The following is a 27,472-nucleotide window of genomic DNA, read 5'->3' as shown; positions in this document are numbered from 1 at the left end:
GAATGAGATCTGATATAAATAATTTAATGTACGTAATTGTGCATTCTTGAAGTGAGCTAAATGTAAGAAATAATTTGACAAACACTAAGATAAACAATGAGAGAATAATTAGATAAACAATAATGGCAGAAATGAGAGAAAGTACGCTTGCACGAAACACCGGTTCACTTCAGGGAACGAGGGTAATTTTTTTCTCTCTCCCTCATTGCACTTGTACTAGTCGCCAATTGCAGACTTTCTGAACGATCAAACGAAGACACATTCTGTGTTTAATATAAATTGCAAGAACTAGGCATTTATACCAGCAAGAATGAACCTGTTTGTACATGATTGAACATGTGACCACCATAAAACTAGTGACCCGTTTAGACATTGCACAGCTAGCACTAGGAGAATACTTGAGGTACCCAGTTATTTTTGCTGTGCTTGTGATCTTAGTTCATAATAGTATAACTGAGGAACATTGTTAGTTGTTTTCTCAGTACTGTATGGAATGCACTGCTTGTATTCAATTAACCTAATATGAGACATAGCATCTGGTTTTGCCTCTTTACAAAGACAGCATCATCTATTTCTTCATTGTGCAGTATATATGTATCTGCTAAGCTTATTGACTGTGTTTATGCTTACCGACACCAATTTTATTGCGATAGCAATTATATGGACACTTCAACCGGATTTCTACCGTCGGCGTCGCCGTCGCCGTGAGGTTCCCTATAGATAACATCTTCGCCGCGCGCTGTATGCCCGAGCGGAAGCGTGCGGGGACGCACGCTATCACGGAGAGCGAACGCACTCAATCACCCACACGCCAGCAAGGAAGCGGGAAGCCGGAGGGAGCGCAGGGGGGGGGGGGGGGCACTTCTACTCTGCCAACAACCGCGCTCGTCGCTCGCCGGCACCGTCTCTTTTTTATCTCCACTTGGCTCTGACCTTTATGCGCCGTGCATTCGCCGCTCAGTTTCCGTTGAAGCGACAGACCGCACGTACCTTCGCCGCTGCGGCGTATGCGCTTGCTGCCAGAGTTTTGACAGTCGTTGTCTGCAGTCATTCAGTGTGTGATCTATTCATGTTTGTTTGTGCGCGCTCACACCACGCTTGTTCATTCAGTTAGTAATAGTCGGGCCACATTTTGCAACGCACGCTACACATGCAATGCTGCCTGGATCGGCAGTGCAGCACTACAGGTGTGTCCTGTCGCACGCGCTGCCCACGGGAAGCGCTTCTCATCAACACCACCGTTTCACACGCGCCTTCTCGTGGTCATCGAGTCTCTCTTCATGTCGGTCTACTTACGCCGCAGCACACCTGCTTACTTAATCAGCTCATGTTTACTACAATTTATATTGCTACCAAAGCCGCTCACCTTACTTCGTATGACATTGCTGTGTTGCTATCGCATTCATTGCTTCGCCCTTAGGGCGAAACTGTGACATTTTTTATGAAATTTGAATACGGTTGAGTGGGACAAGCGGCTGGGGCAGCGCATGCTTTGCAGTGTGGCGCCCGACGTGGAAAAACATTGTAGTGGCGCTGCGATCGAAGTGGATTGGGCTGCATCAGGGTCGCGTCGTTGGAAACTGCTAGCGATACTATTCAGCAGGGTCATTCGCACTACTTCGTGCACTGGTATTTGCGTTCAGACCGCTCAAATGGTGTTCATAATTGCATATGACATGTATTTATGCCTTAGGAATAAATTAATTTTTTTCTCTTCTTTATTTTTTTTTGCTGCTCGGTGATGCGCGTGCATTGTGGCCGCAGTGTCGGCTTTCATTCTACTATGTTATTCAGAGAACGAATATTTTTCACGTTCTTCAAGCAGCATGTACCTCTCGTGTGTATTGTTGCGTATATAGTTTTTCATCAGTAGGCCTTGCGAAACGCAGAGGAAGAAACATATGTCACTTTCCTGCTTGCCGCTTCAAACAAGTAAAGCATATCTGCCTCATCCGGCGCCTTGTACTCAGATTTACGGAAACATCGTTATAGATAAAAAAAGAGTAAACTGCAGCGCAACATTCCATTCAAGTTTCCGCCTTCCTCGTGTAACAGGGTGTGGAGTAATTGGTACGGGGTGATTTATTGTGGTGGGACCTCGAGCGCCGAAAACGGTTTTAGTTAGTCATTCTATATGCTAATCTTTGGCCGTAAGCCGTACATGGAATTTTAGGAGCGAAGCTCCTTATAGCGGCATCTGTTCCGTCCCCGTCGTCGTAGTAGTAGTGTGTAACCAGTCTGAGAAAAAAAATTCCGAAGTTGTGTTCGTAGCGCGGAATCGAACCAGGGACCCCTCGCTTCCAAGCGCGCGGCGTTAGCCCACTACGCCACGAAGCGCACATAGACACACGCACCACGATGGCAATAAATACCCAACATTAACGAAAGGCCGCGTTTCTAGCGCGTTTCTAACGGGTTTGTGCTAGCGCGTTACGGCCCGTGTAAGAAGCTGGTGTAAGGCGCTGTGGCCTCTCCGCCTTACCTTCAACGCGTTTCGAATGCGCTGCCCAAGGCGGTGGCAAGTCAAGTTCAAGTCGAGGAGCGTTTATGAATACAGGGGGTATACTCTCTCAGCAGTCATGTGATGGCGTCGGCAAACGCGGTGCACGTTCCGGCATGTGTAAATGGCTGTGTAAGACGCTGTGGCCGCTCCCCCTTACTAGAGAGTACTGCACGTTTCTAACGCGTTTGTGCTAGCGTCCCCTTAAGTGGGAGATCCGATGATTCCCTCCGGAGCTTCGCCCACTCATCATCATTCACCACGTGGATATGCTGTGATTTTTTTTTCCAGTCAATACTTCAAAAAAGAAAAAAGAAACAAAGCCTGCGTGGTAGCCTACTTAGTGGCTATATAGTGGATACGGCGTTGCGCTGCTAAACTGGAGCTCACGGGTTCAATCCAGGTCGCGGAATTCGATGGGAACGAAATGGAAAAAAAACTCGTGTACTTCTAATTAGGTGCATGTGAAAGGACCCCAGGTGGTGAAAACTAATGGAAAAAAAGACTCGTGCACTTCTAATTAGGTGCATGTGAAAGAACCCCAGGTGGTGAAAACTAAACCGGGTGCCTCATAATCATATCGTGGTTTTGCCATGTAAAACCAAATAATTTGTTTAAATTGAAAAAAAGAAAGCAGGTGGCTGTGTTCTTGGGCTTTTCTCTAGGGGTGTAAACAAAATAAATTATTCTCGAGTCTGATTTCCGAGAAAAACATGTTACGCTTATCCTATATTTCATACATAAATGTAATGCCGTTCCCAAATGTATGACCGTTCAACTCAGCAGCTTGTATATTATAAACGGCTGCTTTCAGTTATCTAGTGCACTATCATAACGACCATAATGAAATAATTAAAGGAACGGCATATCTCGCATACACATAGAAATATATGTGCAGATCTGTTGCGTTCATTGAAGATAAGTGTGGTACCACATGGGGCACCCAGTTTTGATGGGTTGCAAACATGGTGAGACTGTTAAAAAAAGGTTTACTTAATGTCTGAATGGAGTTAGCAGATTTACAGGCTGCCCCAAAATGGGGCGTTCATATTGAATGACAGCTAGGAACTTGTTAGGCAGGACTTATTAACACCCGTGCGTTAATTCTCTTGGGAACTGCGCCTCTGCGCAACGGCGTGACAATATGTGACAATATTGTAACGAATGACTCAAGGACTTCTAAGATAACTATTTATTGGGGCTAACTTGTGCTCAGCAAGTAAATAAGTAACTACAGCGTCCAAGCAGGAGATCAACAAGCCTTCTTTTCCTCGAGCGGCGCTTCACTTCCTCTTCTTTTGGCGACGGTCACATATATCCCAGTGCGTGCGGCGAATGCACGTGCCATTACGTCTTCGTCTTTGTTCTTCTAATACGCCGCTGTCCTCTTCGAGGGCGCACGAACCTGCGCGCGTTATTTAAAGACGGTTTTTGTCTTGTGTCATTATTCCCCCTCCAAGAACGCATCGTCCCGATGCGTAAAGTGGCGAAACTGTTGACAAGCTGTTGTCCACACTAAAGTGGTATATGGCACTGAGTAGAGGTGTTCGGTAGAACATTCACTGCCAGTCATAATATGGCTTCATTCTGACCACATGCACAGTTTCTGTGTGACGTCGGCATCGTGATGAGGTCACTTGTCCTTCCGGCGTAACTTCGTAGTTTAAGGGACTAATGCGGCGAAGTACTCGGTAAGGGCCGAAATAACGGCGCAGAAGCTTTTCGGACAGGCTGCGCGTCCGTACGGGAGTCCACACCCATACTCTGTCACCTGGTGCATACTCGACTTCTCTTCGCCGCAAGTTGTACCGGTCGGCGTCAATGCGCTGTCTTTGTTGAATGCTGTGTCGCGCCAGCTGATGTGCTTCTTCGGCCCTCTGTATAAATTCGCTGATTTCAGGGTTTTGTTCTGCACTATCGTTTATCGGCAGCATTGCATCTAAGGGTGTGGTAACTGTTCGGCCAAAAACAAGCTGAATAGGCGTCACTTGAGTGGTCTCTTGCAATGCGGTATTGTAAGCGAATGTTGCATATGGTAGTATCTTGTCCCATGTACGGTGCTCTAAGTCTACGTAAATTGACAACATATCGGTCAGCGTCCTGTTCAGTCGCTCGGTCAACCCATTTGTTTGAGGGTGATAGGCAGTTGTTTTCCTGTGGCTGGTATGAGTTAGTTGCATAATGGACTGCGTCAAATCCGCTGTGAACGCAGTTCCTCGGTCCGTGATAATAACTGCAGGGGCACCATGTCGTAGTACCACGTTGGTGACAAAGAATTCAGCCACTTCAATGGCTGTTGCACTGATTAGAGAGGCTGTCTCGGCATATCGGGTTAGGTAATCAGTCGCTACTACAATCCATCGTTTCCCTGATGACGATGTCGGAAATGGACCAAGCAAGTCCATTCCTACTTGTTCGAACGGGGCTTCTGGAGGTTCTATTGGTTGAAGGAGGTTTGCGGGTTTTAATGGAGGCGTTTTGCATCTTTGGCAATCCCGACACGTTCTCACATAATGCTGCACCGAACTCAATAGCTTTGGCCAGTAGTACTTAGCATGAGGCATTGCGTAATCATAGAGGCATTGCGTAATCAAGGAGTGGAGGAGGCATACGTGAATATCTTGGCAAATATCTACAAGGATTCCACAGCTACCTTGGTTCTCCACAAGAAAAGTAGAAAGATACCTATCAAGAAAGGGGTCAGGCAAGGAGACACAATCTCTCCAATGCTATTCACTGCATGCTTAGAAGAAGTATTCAAGCTCTTAGACTGGGAAGGATTAGGAGTGAGGATCGATGGCGAATATCTCAGCAACCTTCGGTTTGCAGATGACATTGTCCTATTGAGCAACAATGGAGAGGAATTACAACATATGATTGAGGACCTTCATCGAGAAAGTGCAAGAATTGGGTTGAAGATGAATATGCAGAAGACAAAGATAATGTTCAATAGCCTGGCAAGGGAACAAGAATTCAGGATCGCCCGTCAGCCTCTAGAATCTGTAAAGGAATATGTTTATCTAGGTCAATTACTCACAGGGGACCCTGATCATGAGAAAGAAATTTACAGAAGAATAAAATTGGGTTGGAGTGCATACGGCCGGCATTGCCAAATCCTGACTGGGAGCTTACCACTGTCGTTGAAACGAAAAGTGTACAATCATTGCATTCTACCGGTGCTAACATACGGGGCAGAAACTTGGAGGTTAACAAAGAAGCTCGAGAACAAGTTAAGGACCGCACAAAGAGCAATGGAACGAAAAATCTTAGGAGTAACGTTGAGAGACAGGAAGAGAGCGGTGTGGATCAGAGAACAAACGGGGGTAGACGATATTCTAGTTGACATTAAGCGGAAGAAATGGAGCTGGGCAGGCCATGTAATGCGTAGGATGGATAACCGGTGGACCATTAGGGTTACAGAATGGATACCAAGAGAAGGGAAGCGCAGTCGAGGACGGCAGAAAGTCAGGTGGGATGATGAGGTTAGGAAATTCGCAGGCGCAAGTTGGAATACGCTAGCGCAAGACAGGGGTAATTGGAGATCGCAGGGAGAGGCCTTCGTCCTGCAGTGGACATAAATATAGGCTGATGATGATGATGATGATGATGATGACTTAGCATGAATTCGAGCGAATGTTCTACTCACTCCGAGGTGTCCTGCGGATGGGTCATCGTGACAGGCTTCCAAGATTTCGGATTGCAAGGATGAAGGAACGACGAGTAAGAATTTCTCTGTGCTGTGCTCAAAATTTCTTTTGTAGAGGACGTTATTTCTCATCACATACGATGATAATCCCCATTTGAAAACTCGCGGAACATGGACGGGGTGTCCTTCCAGGTGCCTGATGAGTAGAAGCATCTCGGCGTCAGACTGTTGATGTTTGGCCATCTCAGACGTGGTTACGGCTCCAAGAAACGGAAAGTCGTGTCCATCTTCCACAGGAGCAGACTCGACCGGAGCACGTGACAAGCAATCAGCATCACTGTGCTTGCGACCAGATCTATACACGACCGTTATGTCGTATTCCTGCAGCCTCAGACTCCATCTAGCAAGTCGCCCAGAAGGATCCTTCAGGTTTGCAAGCCAGCACAACGAATGATGGTCGCTGATTGCTCAGAACGGCCTACCGTATAAGTATGGTCGGAATTTTCCTATGGCCCATATTACTGCGAGACATTCCTTTTCCGGTTCAGAGTAGTTAGTTTCAGCCTTCGAAAGAGTGCGGCTAGCGTATGCAATCACTCTTTCCTCTCCGTTTTGCCACTGAACGAGGACGGCACCAAGCCCTAAATTGCTTGCGTCCGTGTGGATGTCTGTTTCTGCTTCTTCATCAAAGTGCGCAAGAACCGGGTGGTCTTGAAGTCTGCGTCGCAGCTCATTGAATGCATCTTGTTCACTTAGCCAAATGAAAGGTACATCTTCTTTAGTTAATCGCGTTAACGGCTCGGCAATCTTCGAAAAATTTTTGACGAAACGTCTATAATAGGCAAAAAGTCCTAAAAATCGCCTGACGGCCTTTTTATCCGTTGGTCTAGGAAACTTTTCTACTGCTGCGGTCTTCTCAGGGTCAGGACGGATGCCTTCAGAACTAATCACATGACCGAGGAAAAGGAGCTCATGGAAGCCGAAGTGACATTTTTGTGGCTTTATCGTCAGCCCTGCTGAACTAATAGCGTTGAGCACAGTCCGCAGTCGTTCCACATGCTGATCAAAGGTGGTAGAAAAAATCACGACATCGTCAAGATAAACAAGACAGGACTGCCACTTTAACCCGGATAGTACAGTGTCCATCATCTGCTGAAATGTGGCAGGTGCGGAACAGAGGCCGAACGGAAGTACCTTGAATTCGTATAACCCATCTGGTGTGACGAACACTGTCTTCTCACGATCTCTTTCGTCCACTTCTATCTGCCAGTATCCACTTTTGAGGTCGAGAGAGGAAAAGAATTTCGCATCCCATAGTCTATCAAGGGTGTCGTTGATCCGCGGAAGTGGATAAACATCCCGCTTTGTGACGACGTTCAACTTCTGGTAATCCACGCAGAAACGCAAGGTCTGATCCTTTTTCTTTACTAGCACCACGGGCGAAGCCCACGGGCTTGTCGACGGTTGAATTACGTCGTCTCTCAGCATTTCTTCAACTTGGTTTCTGATGACCTCTCTCTCTTTCGGTGCCACTCGGTAGGGATGCTGGCAAATAGGCCTGACAGCTTCATCGACAATGATACGCTGTTTGGCGATGGATGTTCTCTGGACTTTGGATGACGTTCAGAAACACGTGGCAAATTCTCGTATAAGGCTTTCTATTTGCTGCTTCTGGATCGGTGATAGTGCTGCTTCGATCTTGATGGATGCGAGTATGGAGTCTACGTTGTCAGACTTGAGTGGTGCAGCCTCGGAAGGGTTAAAATCCATAATCTGGACATAATCATTAAGGCGGGCAATGACAGTTCCCTTCGCAATATGCTGGACTTCATTTCCAAAGTTAGTGACAAAGACATTAGAACACCCACCACGCAGCCGAACAAGACCTCTGGCCATACAGATCCCTTTTTCGAGTAAGAGGCCAATGTTACTGTCTGCTATTCCTTCATAGTAGGTGAACACGTTGCTTCTTACGGCGATAGCTATGCTGGATCTTGGGGGTATCGTGACGTCGTCGTCTATAATCTGGAGCGCATCGAATTGTTCTTCACACTTGAACGTAGCGATGGCGTGCTTCGTTGAGAACGACACACAAGATTCCTGCAAATTGATTACTGCACCATTCGCCTGCAAAAAGTCCATTCCAATAATTAAATCCCTCGAGCATTCTGACAGGACAATGAAAATAGCGACATATGTGAAGCCACGTATTCCAATTCTAGAAGTGCACGTGCCCATCGTGTCGATAAGGTGTCCTCCGGCTGTTCGAATTTGCGGTCCTCTCCAAGGAGTCAGCACTTTCTTCAGTCTTCTGGCAAGTTCTTTACTCATAACTGAATGGTCTGCGCCTGTGTCTATTAAAACAGTAATTTCGTAGCCGTCTATAACCACACACAAATCGGAAGTAACGTCGCTGTTTCCGCAACTGCTCTCGAGTCTGTCGTTACATTTCGTAGTCAGCGCTGGAGGCTCTGTTCTTGCGTCGACAGTGGCCTTACCTCCACAGGTCGCCGGTGTTAGTTTTCCCGACGCGGGCTCGGTGATCGATACCGCAGTGGTACTGTTGACCGAGATTGGTGTTGCTGTGAAGTATGAGGGCTTTGGCGCGTTGACAAGTACTCCTGGATTTCAAAAGGGCGTTCACCGTTTCTTGGGCAAGGAGCGTTTACGGAAAAACCACGAAGTCCTGCTCTGCGGTACTCGCACATCCGGTAGGGATGACCAGCTTCGCCACAGTGGGATTCTATCAGGAGTGCGCCATATGTCAACCTTCCGCAATCTCGTCTCAGGCGGAGGCGGCGTGAACTGAGGTTCGGGTACATGGGTAGGTGCCGTGACGAAAGTACGTCCAGGCGTTCCTCTGAGTACCTCGGCGTACAATACAGTCGGCCGTACCGTTGGTGACGCTTGTGGCTGTGCTTGTGGGTGCTGTTCCCGGACTGCTTGTCTCACTTCTTCACGAACCACTTCTGCCAATGAAGAAACCGCTGTAGGGCCATTGTTCAGCCGTTGCCTCTGGAGCTCTTCTCGAACCACAGACCTTACGAGTTCTCGTAAGACATCGACGCCGTTCCCCAACACCGTTGATATAGCGTCCACAGATGCGACATTCATATCCCGGTTGTAGAGCCTCGCTCACTGTTGGAGTGTCCTTTCCATAGTTGTCGCCTCGGCACCGGTGCCGAGGCGACAACTATGGAAAACTGTTGGAATTCGGCTACGGTTCTTGGAGGGCTTCGAACCAAACCGGCAAAAAGCTCCTGCTTCACACCGCGCATCAGATGCCGAAGCTTCTTGTCCTCGCTCATGCTCGGATCGGCACGGCGAAATAAGCGCGACATACATTGCCACGCTTTCGTTGTTTCGTTGGCTTCTTGCTTGCAAAGCGGCTTCAGCTCTTTCCCTGCGGTCTGTGCTCGAATACGTAGCCAGCAGCTCCCGTCGGAAGTCATCCCACGACCGGAGGGCAGCTTCATGGTTGTCAAACCACGTTCGTGCAGAGTCTTGCAACGCGAAGTAAACGTTGCGGCGCTTCCGATCTTCGTTCCATCCATTGTAGTCCGCCACACGTTCAAAGCCTTCTAACCAGTCCTCGGCGTCTTCAAAAGTGTCGCCGTGGAAAGGCTTAGGCGTCATCGGCTGATCAACGACGACGTGGGTTGAGGCGGTCTGGGATGTCATTTCGGTATTGGCTGCTGCTGCTATTCTAGTTGGCTTCGGCAAAAGAGAAAACTCGGGTCGCTCACCACGTAGGCGACGACTCGTGCGTTGGTGGGCAGGCGTGAGCTCGTTGGGTCCGAGTTGGCGTGGCTCGGGGCTGCTTTCTTCAACTCGAATGGGGCTGGAAATCATACCCAGCACCTCCACCAGATTTGTAATGAATGACTCAAGGACTTCTAAGATAACTATTTATTGTGGCTAACTTGTGCCCAGCAAGTAAATAAATTAAATAACTACAGTGTCCAAGCAGGAGATCAACAAGCCTTCTTTTCCTCGAGCGGCGCTTCACTTCCTCTTCTTTTGGCGACGGTCACATATATCCCAGTGCGTGTGGCGAATGCACATGCCATTACGTCTTCGTCTTTGTTTTCTAATACGCCGCTGTCCTCTTCGAGGGCGCATGAACCTGCGCGCGTTGTTTAAAGACGGTTTTTGTCTTGTGTCAATATGTTACTACGTGACAATATATATATATATAACGATGGTTTCGCCTGCTATGAATGAGAGTTTTATGTGTAGTATTCAGTAATGAGTGTGTTTGTTACTGCAAACACGTGCGCTTATTCCGGTCGGGAGTGCTCACTTTTTCAATTGGTGCATTTAGAATATTTGTCATTTTTTCCCTTACATATATATCGTGATATATACGTCTATGTACCCTTTGATTTATTTACCTAGAAATGCATAAGTCATTCTTCGCGCCACCCAGTTAATAAAGCTGGTTTATTTCACTCTAATATAGTTTGCTTTGATCATTTTCCCTGATCAGTATCCACCAACAAGAAGCACGCGTAAAATGGTGCGATATCAATAATAAAGTTTTCTTGCGTACCTTCATGTTGCAGAGATACCAGTTACTTTTAGAAAACGGTAAAAACAGCAGTTCACCTGGCTAAAACTACATTTGGTACCGGCTGTCCAGAGTCATGGGCGCACCAATGAAACTAAAACAAAAAAAAATTGGAGGATGCGTAAGCTTCGCCTTTAAAAGTGGAACGCATGAGATGTCTAATAACTGTACTGGCAGCCATTCAGAGCTGTTTCTGACGTTGCTGTGACAATTTTCAGCCTTCCTGACTGTTACATTTTCCTGGCTGTTATGTTTTTTTTATTATTGTATTCTCTCAAAAGTTGTATCAGTGGGGTTCTACTGTATTATAGCAAAGTAAAAACTATCCATTTCGGTATTCCTGATAGGGGTAACAGAACTGGAACTAGGATTCTAAATGTGTCTGCAGTAACTGCCTGGCATTCTGTTGTGTGTCAGTGAAATAACTGCAAACCTTTGAACATCGAAATGCATAAAAATTTTGCTGTCGTGACAAGGGGAGGTCGGCCAGTGGTGAAAGCAAACTTATCTTATGAAAGGCACTGACAACCAATATTAGTGGTACTCGTGTTTGTCTTTTTCGCAACGAAAAGCTTGCTACTCAGAGTGTCAAATAAATACTGCAATGGTGACACAGAAAATTTCGTGGAGCATTTTTTATCAGAATTCTTCTATCTGAAGCTGTGATTGTGTTTCTCAGTTCCTATGTTGTAAACAGTAAGAGGTGAGTGTGAAAGCAATCGAAAGGGAGCTTTGGCGAGAAGCATATCATGAGTGAAGCCGTGGCCATAGCAAATCAATCTTTTTTTTATTGAGGTGATGTTCATGTAGGTCATAATTTAGGAACTGCTGCTTTATTTCTACAATAACTGTTACATCCTGTTTCCTGTCCAACGGCTTTGGTCATATACAAGTCAAGCCAGGTTTTTTTTTCTTTTAGCCATTTCAGCCGCCTTGTTCATGTGGTATATGCAGATGCAGCAAAGTTTCAAGCACTCGTTGGTCAACTATGTCTTGCAAACACCAAGCACGAGGGTGGACCCAAATGTAACCAAAAACTAACATTGTGTACACTTGCCTCCCTTGTTCTTCTCCGGCTGTTTAGCTGATGTTATGCTATACCTTCACCTGCTAGTGTATTAATATGCATTTCGCTTTGCAAAGGGAGTGGTTTGTACCATTCGTTGTCAGTTCCAGCAATCATTTGCCACTACTATTTTGTGATGGCCGAGCATCACTCTGAACAAAACTGTAACTGAGGATGTCATACTTTGTTTAGCCTATAAGGACGGCACTGAGAAAAGCCCAGGTTAGCTAGTAGATTTCTCTGGTGAAGAATGGCAAGTTAACTTTTTAAAAATGTTGCCGTATCTTTGCGCGGTATAACCCACGCCAAAAATATAAAAAAATTCACAGTTAGATCAGGGTCGAGTTGCGGATTACAGGAATTTAAATTTCAGGTGTGGCTTCATGGCAGCACAGCATGCACTGCCACAAAGCCACACTTCAGGGCAAGTGCTTGACCCCTCAAACTTTCGTTATCTCCTGGGAAACCCCACTGTCTTTACACTCCTGTCTGTTGAAGCTCCCTTCTCCCCTCCTTCATTGTCGGTTATTCTTTCCTCTGTATGGGTCGGCATTTTGCGTTTAGCAGTTTACAAATAGTGCACACAGTGCCGGCAAAGTAGCACTTGGATCATGACGATATAAGCTGTGCTCAACAGCCCAACAGCATCTACAGAAACAGAGTAACTGGCTGAAGATACGACATGGACAAGTCGTTTATCACCAAATGGATTGAGGTTTTATAGTTTTCCTTTGCTGTTCTGAAAGAGGGTGCGGATTGTACATGTTGGCAGGTCAAATGGGGAAAAATACAGTATTTCCTTGCCTGCTCTTTCCAATCTCAGCTTACGAATACATTATTAAAGCTCAGCATGTGATCAAGAAGAAACCCACTGATGAAGTCTCACAGAGACAAATTTGTTGTGCCATTGAAAAATAACAAGTTTTGCAAGTGCCAAATATGGCCTGGCCTCAAGTGCTCATTTAGGACGAGAGAGCAAGCTGGATCAAAGCATTTTTAAACTGTTCTCCAAGGCTCATAGAAATCCGTGAGTCTTCAAACAGTCCACTATTCTCTCAATTTGTATTTTTGGTCGTTCTGAAAAATTTTTATACGTAGACTTCACGAACAGCATTCAAATGCAGCATTATTGAGTAAATTAGAGGGCCATTAGGAGTTCATTGTTTCATCATACTTTAAATCACCCTCAAAATTTCCCAAATCGAAAAAAGAAAACTTGTCATTAAATTTAGCATCTGTGTTCTTTCTGGCTTTTCATAATAACTTTTACTTTTGTTTTATTTGTGCAGCATCAAGGCCTTCTGTTCCTTCATCAATTGCCAAATTTGACAACTCAAAGCAAGGATGCCTCCATCAATGTCACCTATGTGACTATGAGACTGATAAACTGTTTCGTCTGGAAGCACATGCCAGTGTCCATATATATACTGAAGAGAAGCCATTTTCGTGCTCTTCTTGCCCTCAGAGCTTCCCCCCAAAATCCAAACTTAACGTTCACCCGTGCACCGACACGGGTGAGCGGCTATTTCATTGTCATTTATGCCCCCGGAGCTTCTCACGAAAAGTACACCTGAAAAGCCACCTGCGCTGTCACACTGGTGAGAAGCCATTTGAATGCCCTTTATGCCCTCAGAGCTTCTCACTGAAGACCTACCTGAAGAAGCACCTACGCATCCACACTGGTGAGAAGCCATTTCAATGCCCTTTATGCCCTCAGAGCTTCTCAATGAAGACCTACCTGAAGAAGCACCTGCGCATCCACACTGGTGAGAAGCCATTTCAATGCCCTTTATGCCCTCAGAGCTTCTTACTGAAGATCTACCTGGAAGAGCACCTGCGCATCCACACTGGTGAGAAGCCATTTCAATGCCCTTCATGCCTTCGGAGCTTCTCACAAAATGCCACCCTGAAAGTCCACCTGCGCACCCACACGGGCGAGAAGCCATTTCAGTGCCCTTCATGCTCTCAGGGCTTCTCACAAAAGGGCAACCTGGAATCCCACCTGCGCACCCACACAGGCGAGAAGCCATTTCAGTGCCCTTCATGCTCTCGGGGCTTCTCACAAAAGGGCAACCTGGAATCCCATTTGCGCACCCACACAGGCGAGAAGCCATTTCAGTGCCCTTCGTGCTCTCAAAGCTTCTCACAAAAGAGCAACCTTACGAGACACCTGCGAAGACAGCACCATGATAATGTAGGGTAGGTCAACAGCCATGTTTAACTAGAGTCTGAATTAAAAATCTACAGACGTGTAGCATGCTGCATAGTGTTCTACTGCATCTGGTGAATGTGTCTCCATGTGCTCTTAAGGGGCCCTGGAACACTTTTTAGAGCGATAGCTCTACTATTCCAGGTGCAAACCCAGAAAATGCCTGGTTCCGTAAATCTGACCTTCAAGCTCAGCCAAGGTCAAACTGGAACTTAGCCTGCTACTACCAGTGGCTGCTGTGTATGCCACCTGGGCGCCCATATCTTGAAAGCAATCTGCGATATGGAGAAAGTGCGTGGTTGCGCGGGCCTCATCTTCAAAGTTATCTGTGATGTGTACAAAGTGCGCCGAGTGCTGGTGGCTTCGTGTGCGCTGTGCTTAGTTCACATTGAAGCAAGTTGCAGCATGAAGGTCGATTCGCTCGCTGATGCTGCCGCGCCAGGAAGCATCTGTGTGTTGTCTTGTGGTGGAGTTGTAGATGTGGTAATTGCTGACGGTGCCGAGCAGCGTCGTCCTTTCCCAAAGCAAGCAAAACTGTGCTATTGCTGAACAAACTTGGTTTCACTGCGTTGAACCACGGCACATTCTTTTCGGCTCACCATATTTGCTCTAGATCTTTTCTCAGCATGTCATAGAACATAGAGCAAACGAAGTTATGAAAACTGACCCACACAAAGCCGTTATAGCTGAGAAAAAATTCATAATGCAATTTAACCTCAATGTAATGAAGCCGGTAAAATCTGCAGTTGGCTTTGGTATATTGCAACTTTCCAATATTCGAAAGTATTCAATATTTGTTTCGATCCCAAAAATTACTGTTTGCATTCTCCTATAATATATGTATGTTCATTGTAATAATTATTATTACGCTACAGATGTCTGAATGATCTGCTTTCTACGTTCTGTGTTCTAAAAATTTTTTTTTTTAATTTTGTCTTTTGGTACATATGAACTTGTTCTGTTAGACCCATTCATGTATTTGGTGCCTATGGGCTCTGGTATACCGTATTTACTCCAATCTAACGTGCACTTCTTTCTGACAACATGGATCCGAAAATTGCGTGCGCGTTAGAATCGAGTACGATCCTAAATTTTCATTACCATATCGCCATCGGCATTTCAAAATGGCCACCTTGTACGCGCTTCGAGCCTAGCTGCCGTAGCTTCCTCCATGTGATGTGGTACATGTGCTTAGGCTTTAGTATACCGTCTATCTTCCCGTTTTCTGCGTTTGCTCTATCAACATGAAGTGTCAAGTTCATCATGACGCTGCATTTAAAAGGAAAGTGATTATGTGTGCGGAGAGGGACAGAAATCAGGCCGCATCATGGGTGTTTGGAGAATCTGAAACTGGCGTGTGGGACTGGCGCAGACAGGAGAGGATTTTTCCCAGTAAAGCAACACGGAAGGGTTTCAGTGTACCGAAGCAGAGTATTCTGCGACGATCCACTTTGGCAATACGATCACCTTGGCCCTATCTTGAAAGCGATCTGCGATGGGGAGAAAGTCCGCCGTGCACTGTGTTTCCGGCGCTTATAGTTCGCGTTGAAGTGAGAGGCGTCTAGCACGAAGGTCACTTCACTCGCTGCTGCTGAGTTTCCGCAAGCCGGCGTTTTGACAGTGAGTGTCCGCAGACATCCAGTGTGATGTGATCATGTTTGATATGCACGCTGACACTATGCTGGTTAATTTAGTTAGTAAGCAAATGTCTACAAGTTTATACGGCTGATAAAACTTCGTACAGCTGTCTACTAATTTGCTATTGCAATCGATGCTACAATTGATAAACAATTTCCTCACCACAAAATTGTGCGCAGGATATCCCTTTTAGATAACAAACCCGATAATTAACTGTTTTGATTAAGGGTGTGCAAATATTTGATGCCTTCGAATAGGCACTTCATAAAGACAAATATTTTCTAACCGCCCTCAAACACCTAAAACATTACCTGTGCACAAATAAACCGCAAATAGAAGCAAAAGCACGATAAATTTCACCCGAGTGGGCATAGTATACACATAAAATATGAGAACGTGCGTAGTAGAGGCTGTATACGTTGCTCGGGAGCTAGACTTCCCTGGCTATACAGCGATGATTTGCGCTCTCTGAAGAGCCCTTTGTTTGCGAGCAATTTCCTCATTTGTTACCTATGCTTTATTTGTGCTTTTAGTAAACAATGCTTCATGACGTGCGACGGAATGACAGGAACTTGCCAGTGTTATGAACATCAGGATGTGCACATTGTTTTATACATATTTTAATAATAGCTGTTCATTTTTCAAAAACTATATGAAACATATTCTACATTTGACTTGTTTCGCTCCTGGCACTATTTGATTAGAAATTCCATTCAATCAGAAAAATTACTTATGTACACACTAGTTTAGATGTATATTGGGCAACAATGTACCTACATGTAATAAATAAAAGGTGAGACTTTTTTCTTGGCAAGTTGCACTCCTAAGGATTACCTTCACATCCACTCAGTCATTTCGGGGACACGTACGCCTTCAGACTTCGGCACGTTACAGCCACGTGAAGAAGAACCAACACAAGTACAATTAAGTGGCCGTTTCAGTACAGGTTCTTCATTCAAAGCTTTTTTGTAACTTGTGAACTCAAATAGGAGTTGTCTATTCACGCAGTTAAGCCATGTAGGTGTGTTTGTATTAAGTAAAATATTAATGGGGATATGCATACGTGTGCAGTATGCTGCATGGCGCTCCGTTACACATGCATTAACCATATCAGGCGCGGATCCAGGGGGGATGTCCGGATGTCCTGACCCCCCCCCCCCCCCCCCTCAGATTTCTGAATCGCCCCCTCGCTGACAGGGGGATGGCCCTGTCGCAAAAAAATATGGCCACCGGCATTCTTCAAAAGTATTTTTCACGAGTACCAGTGATATCAACCATGAAAAAGTAAAGCTAGCTCGCTCACAAGCTTAGTTGTATTCCGTCGGGGTGTGGTGTCGCGAAGTTGCCGTAGTTATTTTTTCTCATGAACACCTTGCACCTCCTGGCGCCGGCGGTGCCTTACTCGTCCCGTCGGTGTCGTCGAATGAACGAGGGGACGTCCCTTTTGCCGAGCACGCCGATGTCCGCACGAGGACCTCCGCACCTGATCAACTTAATTGCCCCTTGGGGTGTCATCGGTTGCCTCATTGGCTGTCATCGGTTCCGCGACGAACCTGCTTAATGAAAGAGATCAGTTGCTGAAGTGTTCATATAGAGGGTTTGTCCGAAAAGTAATGTCAGTGATTATATTGTGAAGCGACTATACGTCGCAGCGCGCTAAGACCAGTTGGGATTGGTGGAGGGGGAAGTTAGCTTACGCACGCGCAGTTGCTCAGTCGTGTGCGACCATCTGGAGAGTAAGGACAAGGTTTTTCGTCAACTCATTTTCATTTACCGTGCAAGCCGTAATGCAGCGCTCGTTGGAACAAAGGATTGCCATAGAGCTTTGTGTGAAACTCAGCAAGTCTGCAGTGGAAACATTTCCTATGATAAAGACAGCTTTTGGTGATAATTGTTTGTCATGACGTCAAGTTTACCGGGGACACAAGGTCTTTTTAGAAGGTTGTGAACAGGTCAGCGATGAAGCCCGCGCTGTACCGCCATCAACGACCATCACCGACGAAAATGTGACGCGTGCGAGAGATATTTTGTACTCGGACCCTCGTTTGAGTGTCCGTTTAGTGGCACAGACAGTAAACACTCCAAAAAAGTACCGTTCAGGAAATTTTGACGAATAATTTTGACATGCGAAAAGTGTGCACGAAGATCTTGCGCAGAATGTTAATGGACGACCAACAATCGAGCCGAGTTGAAACGTGCCAGGAGGTTTGGGACTTGTGCGAAAGTGACCCCCACGTTTTCACAGGTGACAAGACTTGGGTGTTTGAATACGACCCCGAAACAAAAAGTCGAAGTGCCAAGTGGCACACCTCGCCCCAAGAAGGCCAGAATTAGCAAGTCAAAGGTCAAGACCATGCTGATTGCGCTCTTTAACATCAGTGGCCTTCTGCACCATGAGTTTGTACCCCATGGCACAACCGTGAACGCCAAATTCTACGTGAAAGTGCTCAAGCGACTCAAACGAAGGATTCATTGCACCCGGCCTGATATCGGGGGCGATTGGAAACTTCACCATGACAGCCCACCATGCAGCCTGCACCGCCTTCCTCGTGACCCGCTTCCTGGCCGATTGAAAGATGCCAACGGTTCCCCAGCCGCCCTACAGTCCTGACGTGGCTCTCCCAGGCTTCTTCTTTCTGCGCTTGAAAATTCCCATGAAAGGACATCATTTCGCGACACTGGGCAAAGTGGAAGAGGCTTGCACCAAGGCTCTAAAGGACATTCCTAAGGAGGCCTACCATGACGCCTTCGACGGTTGGAAAACTCGCTAGATGCAATGTAACGACGCAGGAGGAGCCTATTTTGAAACCTTTTATTGTGTTGTACCGATCTGATCAATAATTTCTTTTTAATCGACTCACTGACATTACTTTTCGGACAAACCCTGTATAAATAATGACTAACAGCTAAACTAAGAACTATGCATGGGCAACTTCTTTTAACTGTAGCACTCATTGTGATCACAGTTACACGTTGACAATATCCAGTACGAGTACAGTACCGTTCGTACGCTACAAGTTTTTCATTGTAATTTTGCAGTTTTGTTGCCGTACATTAAGCATAGTAGGTCAGAGCCGCTGGATCCGTTTATCTGAGTGGGCGTTCTCGCGGAGCGGGGCGAAGTCACGAGCAGCGGCTGCGAAGTGGGGGAGCGTGACATCAGCGGCCAACGCCAGCGCGCGGGCCAAGGATGGCGTCGCGTGGTTTGAGAAACGGGAGCAGATGCGCGCCCTGTGTAAAAGGATGGCGTCGCGTGGGAAACAAAACATGAAGATGCTGGCTCGTGCTCTCGGCTACTAAACCACATCGTTCTTCTTGTAGGTGGCGTCGTGAGTCTTCATACGCGGTGATTCGCATTTCGTAAACAACCAGCGCAGCTAGTGCTTGCCGCGTTGGAGCTCCAAAGCAAACGAAGGTGTCTCAGCCGAACACAAAGAATATCCTTAAGGAAAACAAGGTGTCCCAACAGAACTCCAAAGACGGACCCGTGCTTACGCATTTATAACAAACCCGCAACAGATCACTCCAAATTTTATTTTAAGAAACAATACAGGCTTTTAAGAAACAAATGACTAAAATTGAATAATTAACTTTTATTGACTGCAGTAAGAAACACGACTGCCTCTAAGTTTTCACTACAAACATAACCACTTACTGCAGTCGACAAGAAATGATTGTTCAATTTTAGTTAATTATGCTGCTCACAGCAATTCTCATCATCTCACTTTGTGCTTCCCTGGCTACATAACTTATTTGCACAGGTGGTCTTCGCGTGCCTCCCAGTGCCTAATTTTAAGAAAAGCATAAAGCTTAGTTTTGAACACCCTGTATTATCAAGCACAGCCGCCAAGCACATGGCTGTATTTGGTAACGTGCTTTTCCTATAAGCTCGGAGAAACCGATATCTGGCTTCCGCTACAGGTCTTCTTCCTCTTTCTGGGGTTTTACGTGCCAAAACCAGTTCTGATTATGAGGCACGCCGTAGTGGAAGGCTCCGGATTAATTTTGACCACCTGAGGTTCTTTAACGTGCACTACAACGCAAGCACACGGGCGTTTTTGCATTTCGCCTACATCGAAATGCGGCCGTCGCGGCTGGGATTCGATCCCGCGATCTCGTGCTCACCAGCGCAACGCCTGAGCTGACTGAGCCACCACGTTGGGCTACAGGGGTATGATATGATATGGACACTGACAACACCACGATACCGCAGTCAAGTATGGTACCAGTTATGTAGGTACACATTGTGGAAATAAATATACAGTAGAACCTCGTTGATACGTTCCCATTACGTACGATTTCCGGGCGCCAATGTTGACGATCGAGAACAGAAAAAAAAATGACCCAATTGAGTTACTCTTTTTTTTACGGGTTCATACGTCTCCCGAAAAACTTGTTTTTTCGGCACCAACGTCAGTATCGCCAAGCTGTGATCGTATGATACGTTTTCCAGCTGCTGGAAACATGTAAACAAGAAAATGCGTGGGGCGCGTGCGATCGCGAACAGTAGCCTCCCGCCGTGCCAACTTCACCGCACTACTCGCCCGCCAGTCTCCCGCGAAAACGCCGGCGCGCACTCAGTTTCTTATTCCGGTACCAGCAAATCACCTGCTGAGTCATCGCACTCCGCATTCACAGCTATCGCCGCCAACCCAATTGCCAAAAGCATCTTCACAGCGCGTGGTGCCACTGGAAGCCTACTGCATGCTTTTAATTATATGCAATAACCTAAAGGCGCCGCCGTTCCCTGCAGCCATACGAAGTAAGGATAGTACCCTCTATCGGCCGCATCGACTTGTAAACATTTGCTTGCTAACTAAATTAACAAGCATAGTGTCAGCGCGCACAGCGAACATCCACACATCACACTACTCGATGACCGCGGACACTCGCTGGTCAAAACGCTGGCGTAAGGAAACGCAGCAGCAGCAGCGAGCGAAGTGAACTTCGTGTTGTTGTCTGTCGCTTCAATGCAAACTGAGCGCTGAGAACACACAGCACGCACGAAGCTATGAGCCTCCGACGCACGTATACACTGTGCCTCCGACGCAGATCGCTCTCAAGATGCGGCCGCGCGACCGCGCGCAGTTGCCACATACGCAGTTGCCGCCAGAGCAGAACGTCCCTCGGTATCTCGCTGTGTTGGGTGCCTCGCGCGCGGTGAAAGACGGCGCACTTTCTGCCCGCTTTCCTCGCTTTCGTGTGGGCGAGATTGAGCCGCGATTGTCGGCTCCCCTCGCACGCTTTCACCCGCACATACTGCGTAGGGCACGCGGCGACGGTGTTATCGCCCTTGGACTTTACACGCTATCTCACGGCGGCGACGACGGCGACGGCAGAAATCCGCCTAGAGTGACCATATAGTTGCTATCGCAATAATGAAAGCGGAAGGTGCACGCGAACGAGGACAGTATCCGCCCGCCCGTCTCACGCAAAAACACCGGCCTGTACTCGGTTTCTAATTCCGCACAAAAAAAAAAAAAAAGTAAGGCGTACAGACACGGACACAAGAGAAGTGGACAACACAAATGCCGATAGTGAACGTTGGTGCCGAAAAAACGAGTTTTTCGGAGAACGTATGAACCGGTATAAAAAGGAACTCAATTGGGTAATTTTTTTGTTCTATTCTCGATCGTCAACAGCGTTTCTGTTGTCCACTTCTCTCCTCTTGTTTGTCTGTGTCTGTACGCCTTACCTTTTGCATTATGAACCCTTACCGACTAGCTCAGCTTTCTGTCGCTCTAATTCTGGTACCAATGAATGTTCGCTCGGACCGTTGCACGCCGCATTCACAGCTATAGCCGCCAACCCTATTGCAATAAGCATGCATATTCACCTATCTATCTTAATTACAGTGCGTGGAGCGTAGTGCCGTTGGAAGCGTACTGCGCGCTTTTAGTCGGATATAACCCAAACGCGCCACCGTTCCTTGCTGCAGGCGGCTAGGGTACAGTGTACTAGAATTCTAGTACGCTGTAGCTAGGGCGCCTCGATGCCAGCGGCGCTGGGCATCGAGGCACCCTGGACACGAGCTGAAAAAGTTAAGCTTGACTCTCTCATTCGCATGGGACTCAAACGGGCCACTGGACTGCCACAGTCTGCAAGCACGGAAAAGCTGCTGGCCCTGGGAATCCCCAATACTATCAACGCGATAGCGTTAAGGCCCCATGTCGCAGAAATCTGGTGCCGGCGTGCGATGTCGGCGTCCGTGGCGGAGAAAAACATCCCGAACCACTCCAACCATGCAGGCCCTCCACAAGGTGCAAGGTTTGGTGAACGAAAATTGAATTTATCACAGTGAAATCCGTCAGAATAATGGTAAAGTAGGACTTAACCACAACCTACAGACAAGGTGACGTCAGACTGTTATTTGAATGTACGAGATGACATAATTCTGTTACGAGGAAGGTCAAACACAAACCCCTTTTCCAGCATTTCTACCAGATCTACAGCTGTGAGCTCGGGTAGCTTTATTCAGAGGCGCTCGCATCCTGGGGAAGTCAAATTAGGACTTCGCCTGCCTAATGCGTTTTGGACACGCGCGCGCGTCGGGGCAATAGCAAACAATTAATAAAATAAAAAGTGCTAGGGCCTCCACATTTTAACACGACTTATATTAACCCCTGTAAAAATGTCTTCCCAGCAATGCATTTCTGTTTAATAGTGAAGCCGACATTAAGGGGATAGGTGTAGGCTGGCTTTCCCACGTTCTGTGTTGCAGTGGGAAAGCCAGCTTACAACGGGGCCCGATAACGCTATTGCGTTCCACTCTTAAAGGCGAAGCTTAAGCGACCTCCAATTTTTGATGAGATTACTGACCACATTGCATAGCCCAAATCACTCGGCTCTCTGCCACTAAACCTGGCCTTAAGATCCTGGAAGAAGCCGGCATTGAACCCAGGTATAGTCCCGAACCCACCAAATCTCACCTCAACAAAGATACCAGGTCTCAGTTCGTAACAGACCCTGTGCCCCGTAACATTCATGCTGTGTATAACATGGGTCAGAGGAATGCCAGAGCAAGGACAATTCTACAAAAGTTACATCAATATAATTAAGCTAGACGCGCTTTTTGTCGACGCAGCACAGTATCTCACAGGGGAAAGAGTTCTCCATAACAGTGGTGGACGTAGAGGGGAAAATCATAACACAGCTTCTGCAGGGGGTCAAGACGTCCATGTTCCGGAGGAGGCTGCTATCGCTTTAGCTATTAATATCGTAAGAAGCCCGCCTTTATACATACTCGGACTCGTGCTCGGCCATCCGCTCCTTCTCGTCCGCATTGGTAGCGGAGACAACGAATAAGATCCTTCGGGATCAGGACTTCACTATCAGAAGTGAGAGCAATATCACCATTTCGTGGTTTCCCTGCCCACTTAAGGGACATCACTGATCCGATGGGATTAATCCAATAAGGCTGCCTAGGCCTCTATGCTTAGAATGCTACAGACTACATCTACCGTACTCTCGCTTAATGCACTTAATAGATCAGGAAAATTCACAGGAATGCCGCAATGCGAATACGAATGTTGTAATTTTGAACACATGCTCAGGCTGTGCCCAGCCTTAGAGCCTCTTCACTTCAAACCTAGGACTCCTAGAATCCGCCGTCCGTGTCCAGAACCTCACTACTCCAGGCCGTCCAGAAGGCCTGATGTTTGCGGTGATCTCGGCATGCCAGTCCCGTACGTCATGGGTGAAGCCATCGGCTCATCCCGGGTCCTCCTGGGCATGAGTTCTTCAAGGCCTCAATAAAGTTCTTGTCATGTCATGTGGCCTAATTAAGTTCCCGCAGATTATGGAAACGGCGGCCCTGGTCAATAAGCGCCAGTGCGGCGGAACTTGGGCAGTTATACTACCATGCAGCTCCTGTCCCGGAACAGCAGCAATCAGTTTCCCCCTATTCTGTACGTAGGTCGGCGACGCATGAGTGACAGTGAGCCTTGTCGCGGCGATGATGACCGGCGGTTGGCACCGGGTGGTTGATCGTCAGGGGTTACCCTTGTGGTGACGTCCTTGTGACGAAGGAGACAGGCCTGCCCGACAACGTCAAATGGAGAAGGTGGACATCGGCACAGTGGCGGGCGACGTTTCCACGACACCACAGGCAAGCAGATGGGCCTATCGTCCGGCGTTCGCCACGCGTATGGGCGGCGGAAGAACTGAGCCGGCGGTATCGCGAAGGGGAGCGGCGCAGCATTCCGCGTCGTCGGCAAATCATTCGGTCGCATCGCAGGTCGGAACATCGGCTCAGGCTGTTGAGGGGGCCGAACTGCGACGGAAGCGTAGTAACGCCAAGGAACGACGAAGAAGTCAAGGCGAGCGTCAAGAAACGGCGGCTGTCCAAGCAGCCAAAATCCAGGCAAGTGCAAGCTCGCGTCGCGTGGCTACCCACCAACACTGTGGCTTGCTTGCTTGGCTGTTTCGTCACAGAACACCCATACAAACTTGTTTCGTCGTCTTGTCTGCTTCTTACACACAGCATACTTTGTTGAAAATGGACTAGTTTACAAAGTCACAAACCCGTTTGAAGCCAGAAGGGCGAAGTTTAGGTAAATCCATGTACTTCCCATAATTTCCATGCTGGCTGAAACCCCCCAATTGAGCTCTCGCAGACACCAGGGTTCACTATAGTAATTGTGTACTAAACTCTAGTTATGGGGTGATTTCTTAGCTTCTTCTTGCTAGCCAGGTGTCAGCGCATGCCTTACTATTTTGCTTTGCCTCCTCTAGAGGGCACGGAGTTTTTGAAGCACGGACATGAAAAAATCTATGGAAGGGTAGACATACAGTTCCGCTGTAATAATGTTCCACGGCGTTTTCCGCGATACCATTGATGAGTTTCCGTTGCAAATAAAAAACGGGTTGCCGTAAAGAAATTGGTGTCATCCCTTACGTCGGAGCCCGCCGAGCTGGGAGGGGAAGCAATTGCAACCGGATGAGGAGGACACCTGGAGGTGGAAAGGAGTGCGTGGAGGAGGGTTAGCAGAGGTGTGCTGGGTTCATAGCCTCCTCGATAAAGTTTATCTAGAGGCTGGCTGGGTTCACCTTCTCTGCAGTTGCTACGGACTCCATATCGCGCTATGGATGTACCGGGCTCGCCTGGATCGAGGCCCAGCGCCGAGCGAGAAGGACCGAGCAGCAACGCAAGCGGCAGCAGGCCGAGCGCGGTGGGAAGCATTTTATGCCTAATATAAAAATTTAAGTGAGAATGAAATTTGAGACTTCAATCTGAACATTACCCACCCTGGCTCATCAACTGCTGTGGCGTCATAGCGATTTCCCCCGACGCGGGTGAATCATTAATACACGGGGAGCATTTCAGATAGCACATGTAATTGAGACGAATGCCAGAAATCGCTCTCCGACCTATTCGTAAAAAACTCCTATACGCACTCTGTCGTGTTGCTACCTCAACGCGCCGTACTAGGAGTACGGATGCAGGAGCCCTCAAACTCAAGCTCAACTAATTTCATAGCTAAAAGAGGCAAAATGACACAATCGAGTCCCTTTTTTTTACTACAACAAAAAGAATGATTGAATTCATATGAGTGTGATTTTTACTTTATTAGAACGAGACACATCAGTGGGATAACATACAAGTATCTAAAATAGTCAATTCTTCACTTAAATAAAACAATGCAACAGGTTTTTGCACTAATTTGCCAGTCCTGGTGGGTATTGTATAAATTTTAATAAAAATCGCCGATGATTTTTAAACGCCTCAAGTTCCACTACGTTTGCAATTTAACATTTTGGTATTTTATAACAAAATAAATACAAGGTGTAGTTGCATACTTTTCGTTGCGAGAAACCTTTTAAGATTTGTCAGAAATATTTTTCATAAGACGAAATAAATACCAGGTTGCATAACCTTTTTCATTTGGAGAACCTTTTGAAGATTTGTCAAATATTCAAGATCCTTGACTGCTCAACCTGGTCAACCGATCGAAAAGGGCAGCTAAGGCCGCTGGGCTCCTGTGGACTGAGGGGACCACCCACTGCACAGCGGAAGGGCTACCTTCGCTCGTGTGCTCTTTTCTATAAAGTTACTCTCTATCTCCTTGACTACTTCTGATGCTTTCCGGCAACTGCAGCTTATGTAATTGTAATGTTTACGGGGAACCACTGGCGGCGAACGCGCTATGCACAAGGCGAGCTTTCTGGTAGAAACGCAGTTTCTCGCGTGGGCCAATCCCGTAGGTTGTGCACAGCCATGCCAAAAAGAATTACATAATCTTCCGGTTTCTGTTATTGTTTCGCACTCTTAATGTTTCAGTCTCAGAATATTTAACATAAAAGCATGCGCTGTCGGTGTTTTGCTTCATACATTTGTTTGTGGGCTGTCATTATCAGAATTCCGAGGAATAACTTTCTCAAGAATGCAAGACAAGGTATGAGCAACGTTAGTGATAGAATGGTGTGGCACTATAACCCGCATATACCGCATGTCACGTAGCAGCAAGGCGTGGCATATACATATACCTAAATGTATACGGAAATGTTTGCTCACGGAAACTCCGCCGACGACGACAAAGGATTTTCTGCGACACTGGACCCTTAACGCTCTCGCGGTTAAAATAGTCGGGGCCCCCTTTAGTGTGTACTGATCTGAACACACCCAAGTGAATTGTCCTTCATGCTGCCTCGCGCTTCAACGTGAACTAAGCGGCGAGGACACAGCGCACACGAAGCCATGAGCCCTCGGCACGCCTAGAGCATACCCACCGCAGATTACTTTCAAAATTGTAGCGCAGGCCTTATCTTTAATGTAATATAAATCTAAAAATTCGGCCGGAGTAGAACACACACCCACTGCTGCCTTGCAAGCAATGAAAAACGTGCTTTCTCTTGGCCTTCCTCCTCTGCGCGTGCGTGAAATCAAGCACCCATTTTCTCAGCTCACCCTCGCCAGCTATCACTCGCACCTACAACATACGGTGCACAGCCGCACTCCTATTGCACTTGGACTTCATACAGAACATCACGGCGACAGAGACGACGACGGCAGAAATTTGCCTGGAGTGTCTATGTAATTGCTATCGCAATAAAAAAAAAGCCGGACTTTTCGCCCTAGCCCTGACCCTTGCCATCTCCCTTGTGTAGCTACCAGCACGCTAGTGAAGACGAAAGGAGAGAAAAGGCTGCGCATCACTGCAAAAACTAGGTGATTTCCGCTTGTACTTGAAGAATAAAAAAATATTGCAACAGGAGATTCGTGAGGTGACATATAATGTGACCATGCTGCGATTAGTTCGAAAAATGTTACAGGGCCCCTTTAATCTTGTTTTATTTTGGTCTTATCAACATATGGCTCTGTTTAAATATCTTTCTCCGTCTATTGTGTGCTTGTTCATATGCCTGCAAAAAAGACCTTCATTGTGGATACATGTGTAACTCACAATATGCAGCACAGAAAGTTCAAACACTACAACCGTGTATAACGTTGGCCACCACAAGCACACGTAGAGAAACAGTGGTCATATTGAACTTCCAAGCCATCTGTAAAAAAAGCCACAGGCCTGCGCGGCACACGCAGCACAGCAGCGTAAGCTGGTTGAGCGGTGCAAGAGTAGCTCCAATTTCGGCACCACGCACAACAAGGTCTTCGCCTCGATTTTGAAGAGAACGATCTGAACTGCCCGCCCGGCGTCGACGGTGAGCTGCGGCTTGTATGCTCTTTGCACAGAAGTCTTCTGAGCCCAATGATGCCTGGTTGTAGCCGCACATAGCTCTACGATTCGCTTTTCAGCAGCAGTTCGTACCTTGCGAGGAGATGCCATAACGTGTACCGAAGAGGTAACCAGAATACGTGACGCACATCTAACACCGGGATAGCGTTG

General features: G+C 47.1%; 2 protein-coding genes across 6 annotated transcripts in view; one reads left to right on the top strand and one right to left on the bottom strand.

The window, feature by feature from the left end:
• Positions 1-15,791, top strand: part of LOC119453647 (zinc finger protein OZF-like) — a 204,964-nt gene extending 189,173 nt beyond the window's left edge. For all 5 annotated transcript variants that reach the window (XM_049668317.1, XM_049668314.1, XM_049668316.1 and 2 more), the window contains one exon: positions 13,072-15,791. In XM_049668317.1, coding sequence (XP_049524274.1) covers positions 13,072-13,985 — 914 coding nt within the window. In that variant the 3' untranslated portion in view covers positions 13,986-15,791. The remainder of the gene's footprint in view (positions 1-13,071) is intronic.
• The window catches only part of LOC119453641 (oocyte zinc finger protein XlCOF6), a 791,503-nt gene that overhangs the window by 128,169 nt on the left and 635,862 nt on the right, over positions 1-27,472 (bottom strand). The gene's annotated exons all lie outside the window — the stretch shown is intronic.

Source organism: Dermacentor silvarum, chromosome 5 (genome assembly GCF_013339745.2).
Source record: "Dermacentor silvarum isolate Dsil-2018 chromosome 5, BIME_Dsil_1.4, whole genome shotgun sequence".
Taxonomy (NCBI): domain Eukaryota; kingdom Metazoa; phylum Arthropoda; class Arachnida; order Ixodida; family Ixodidae; genus Dermacentor; species Dermacentor silvarum.
This window is presented reverse-complemented; position numbering and strand designations above follow the sequence as displayed.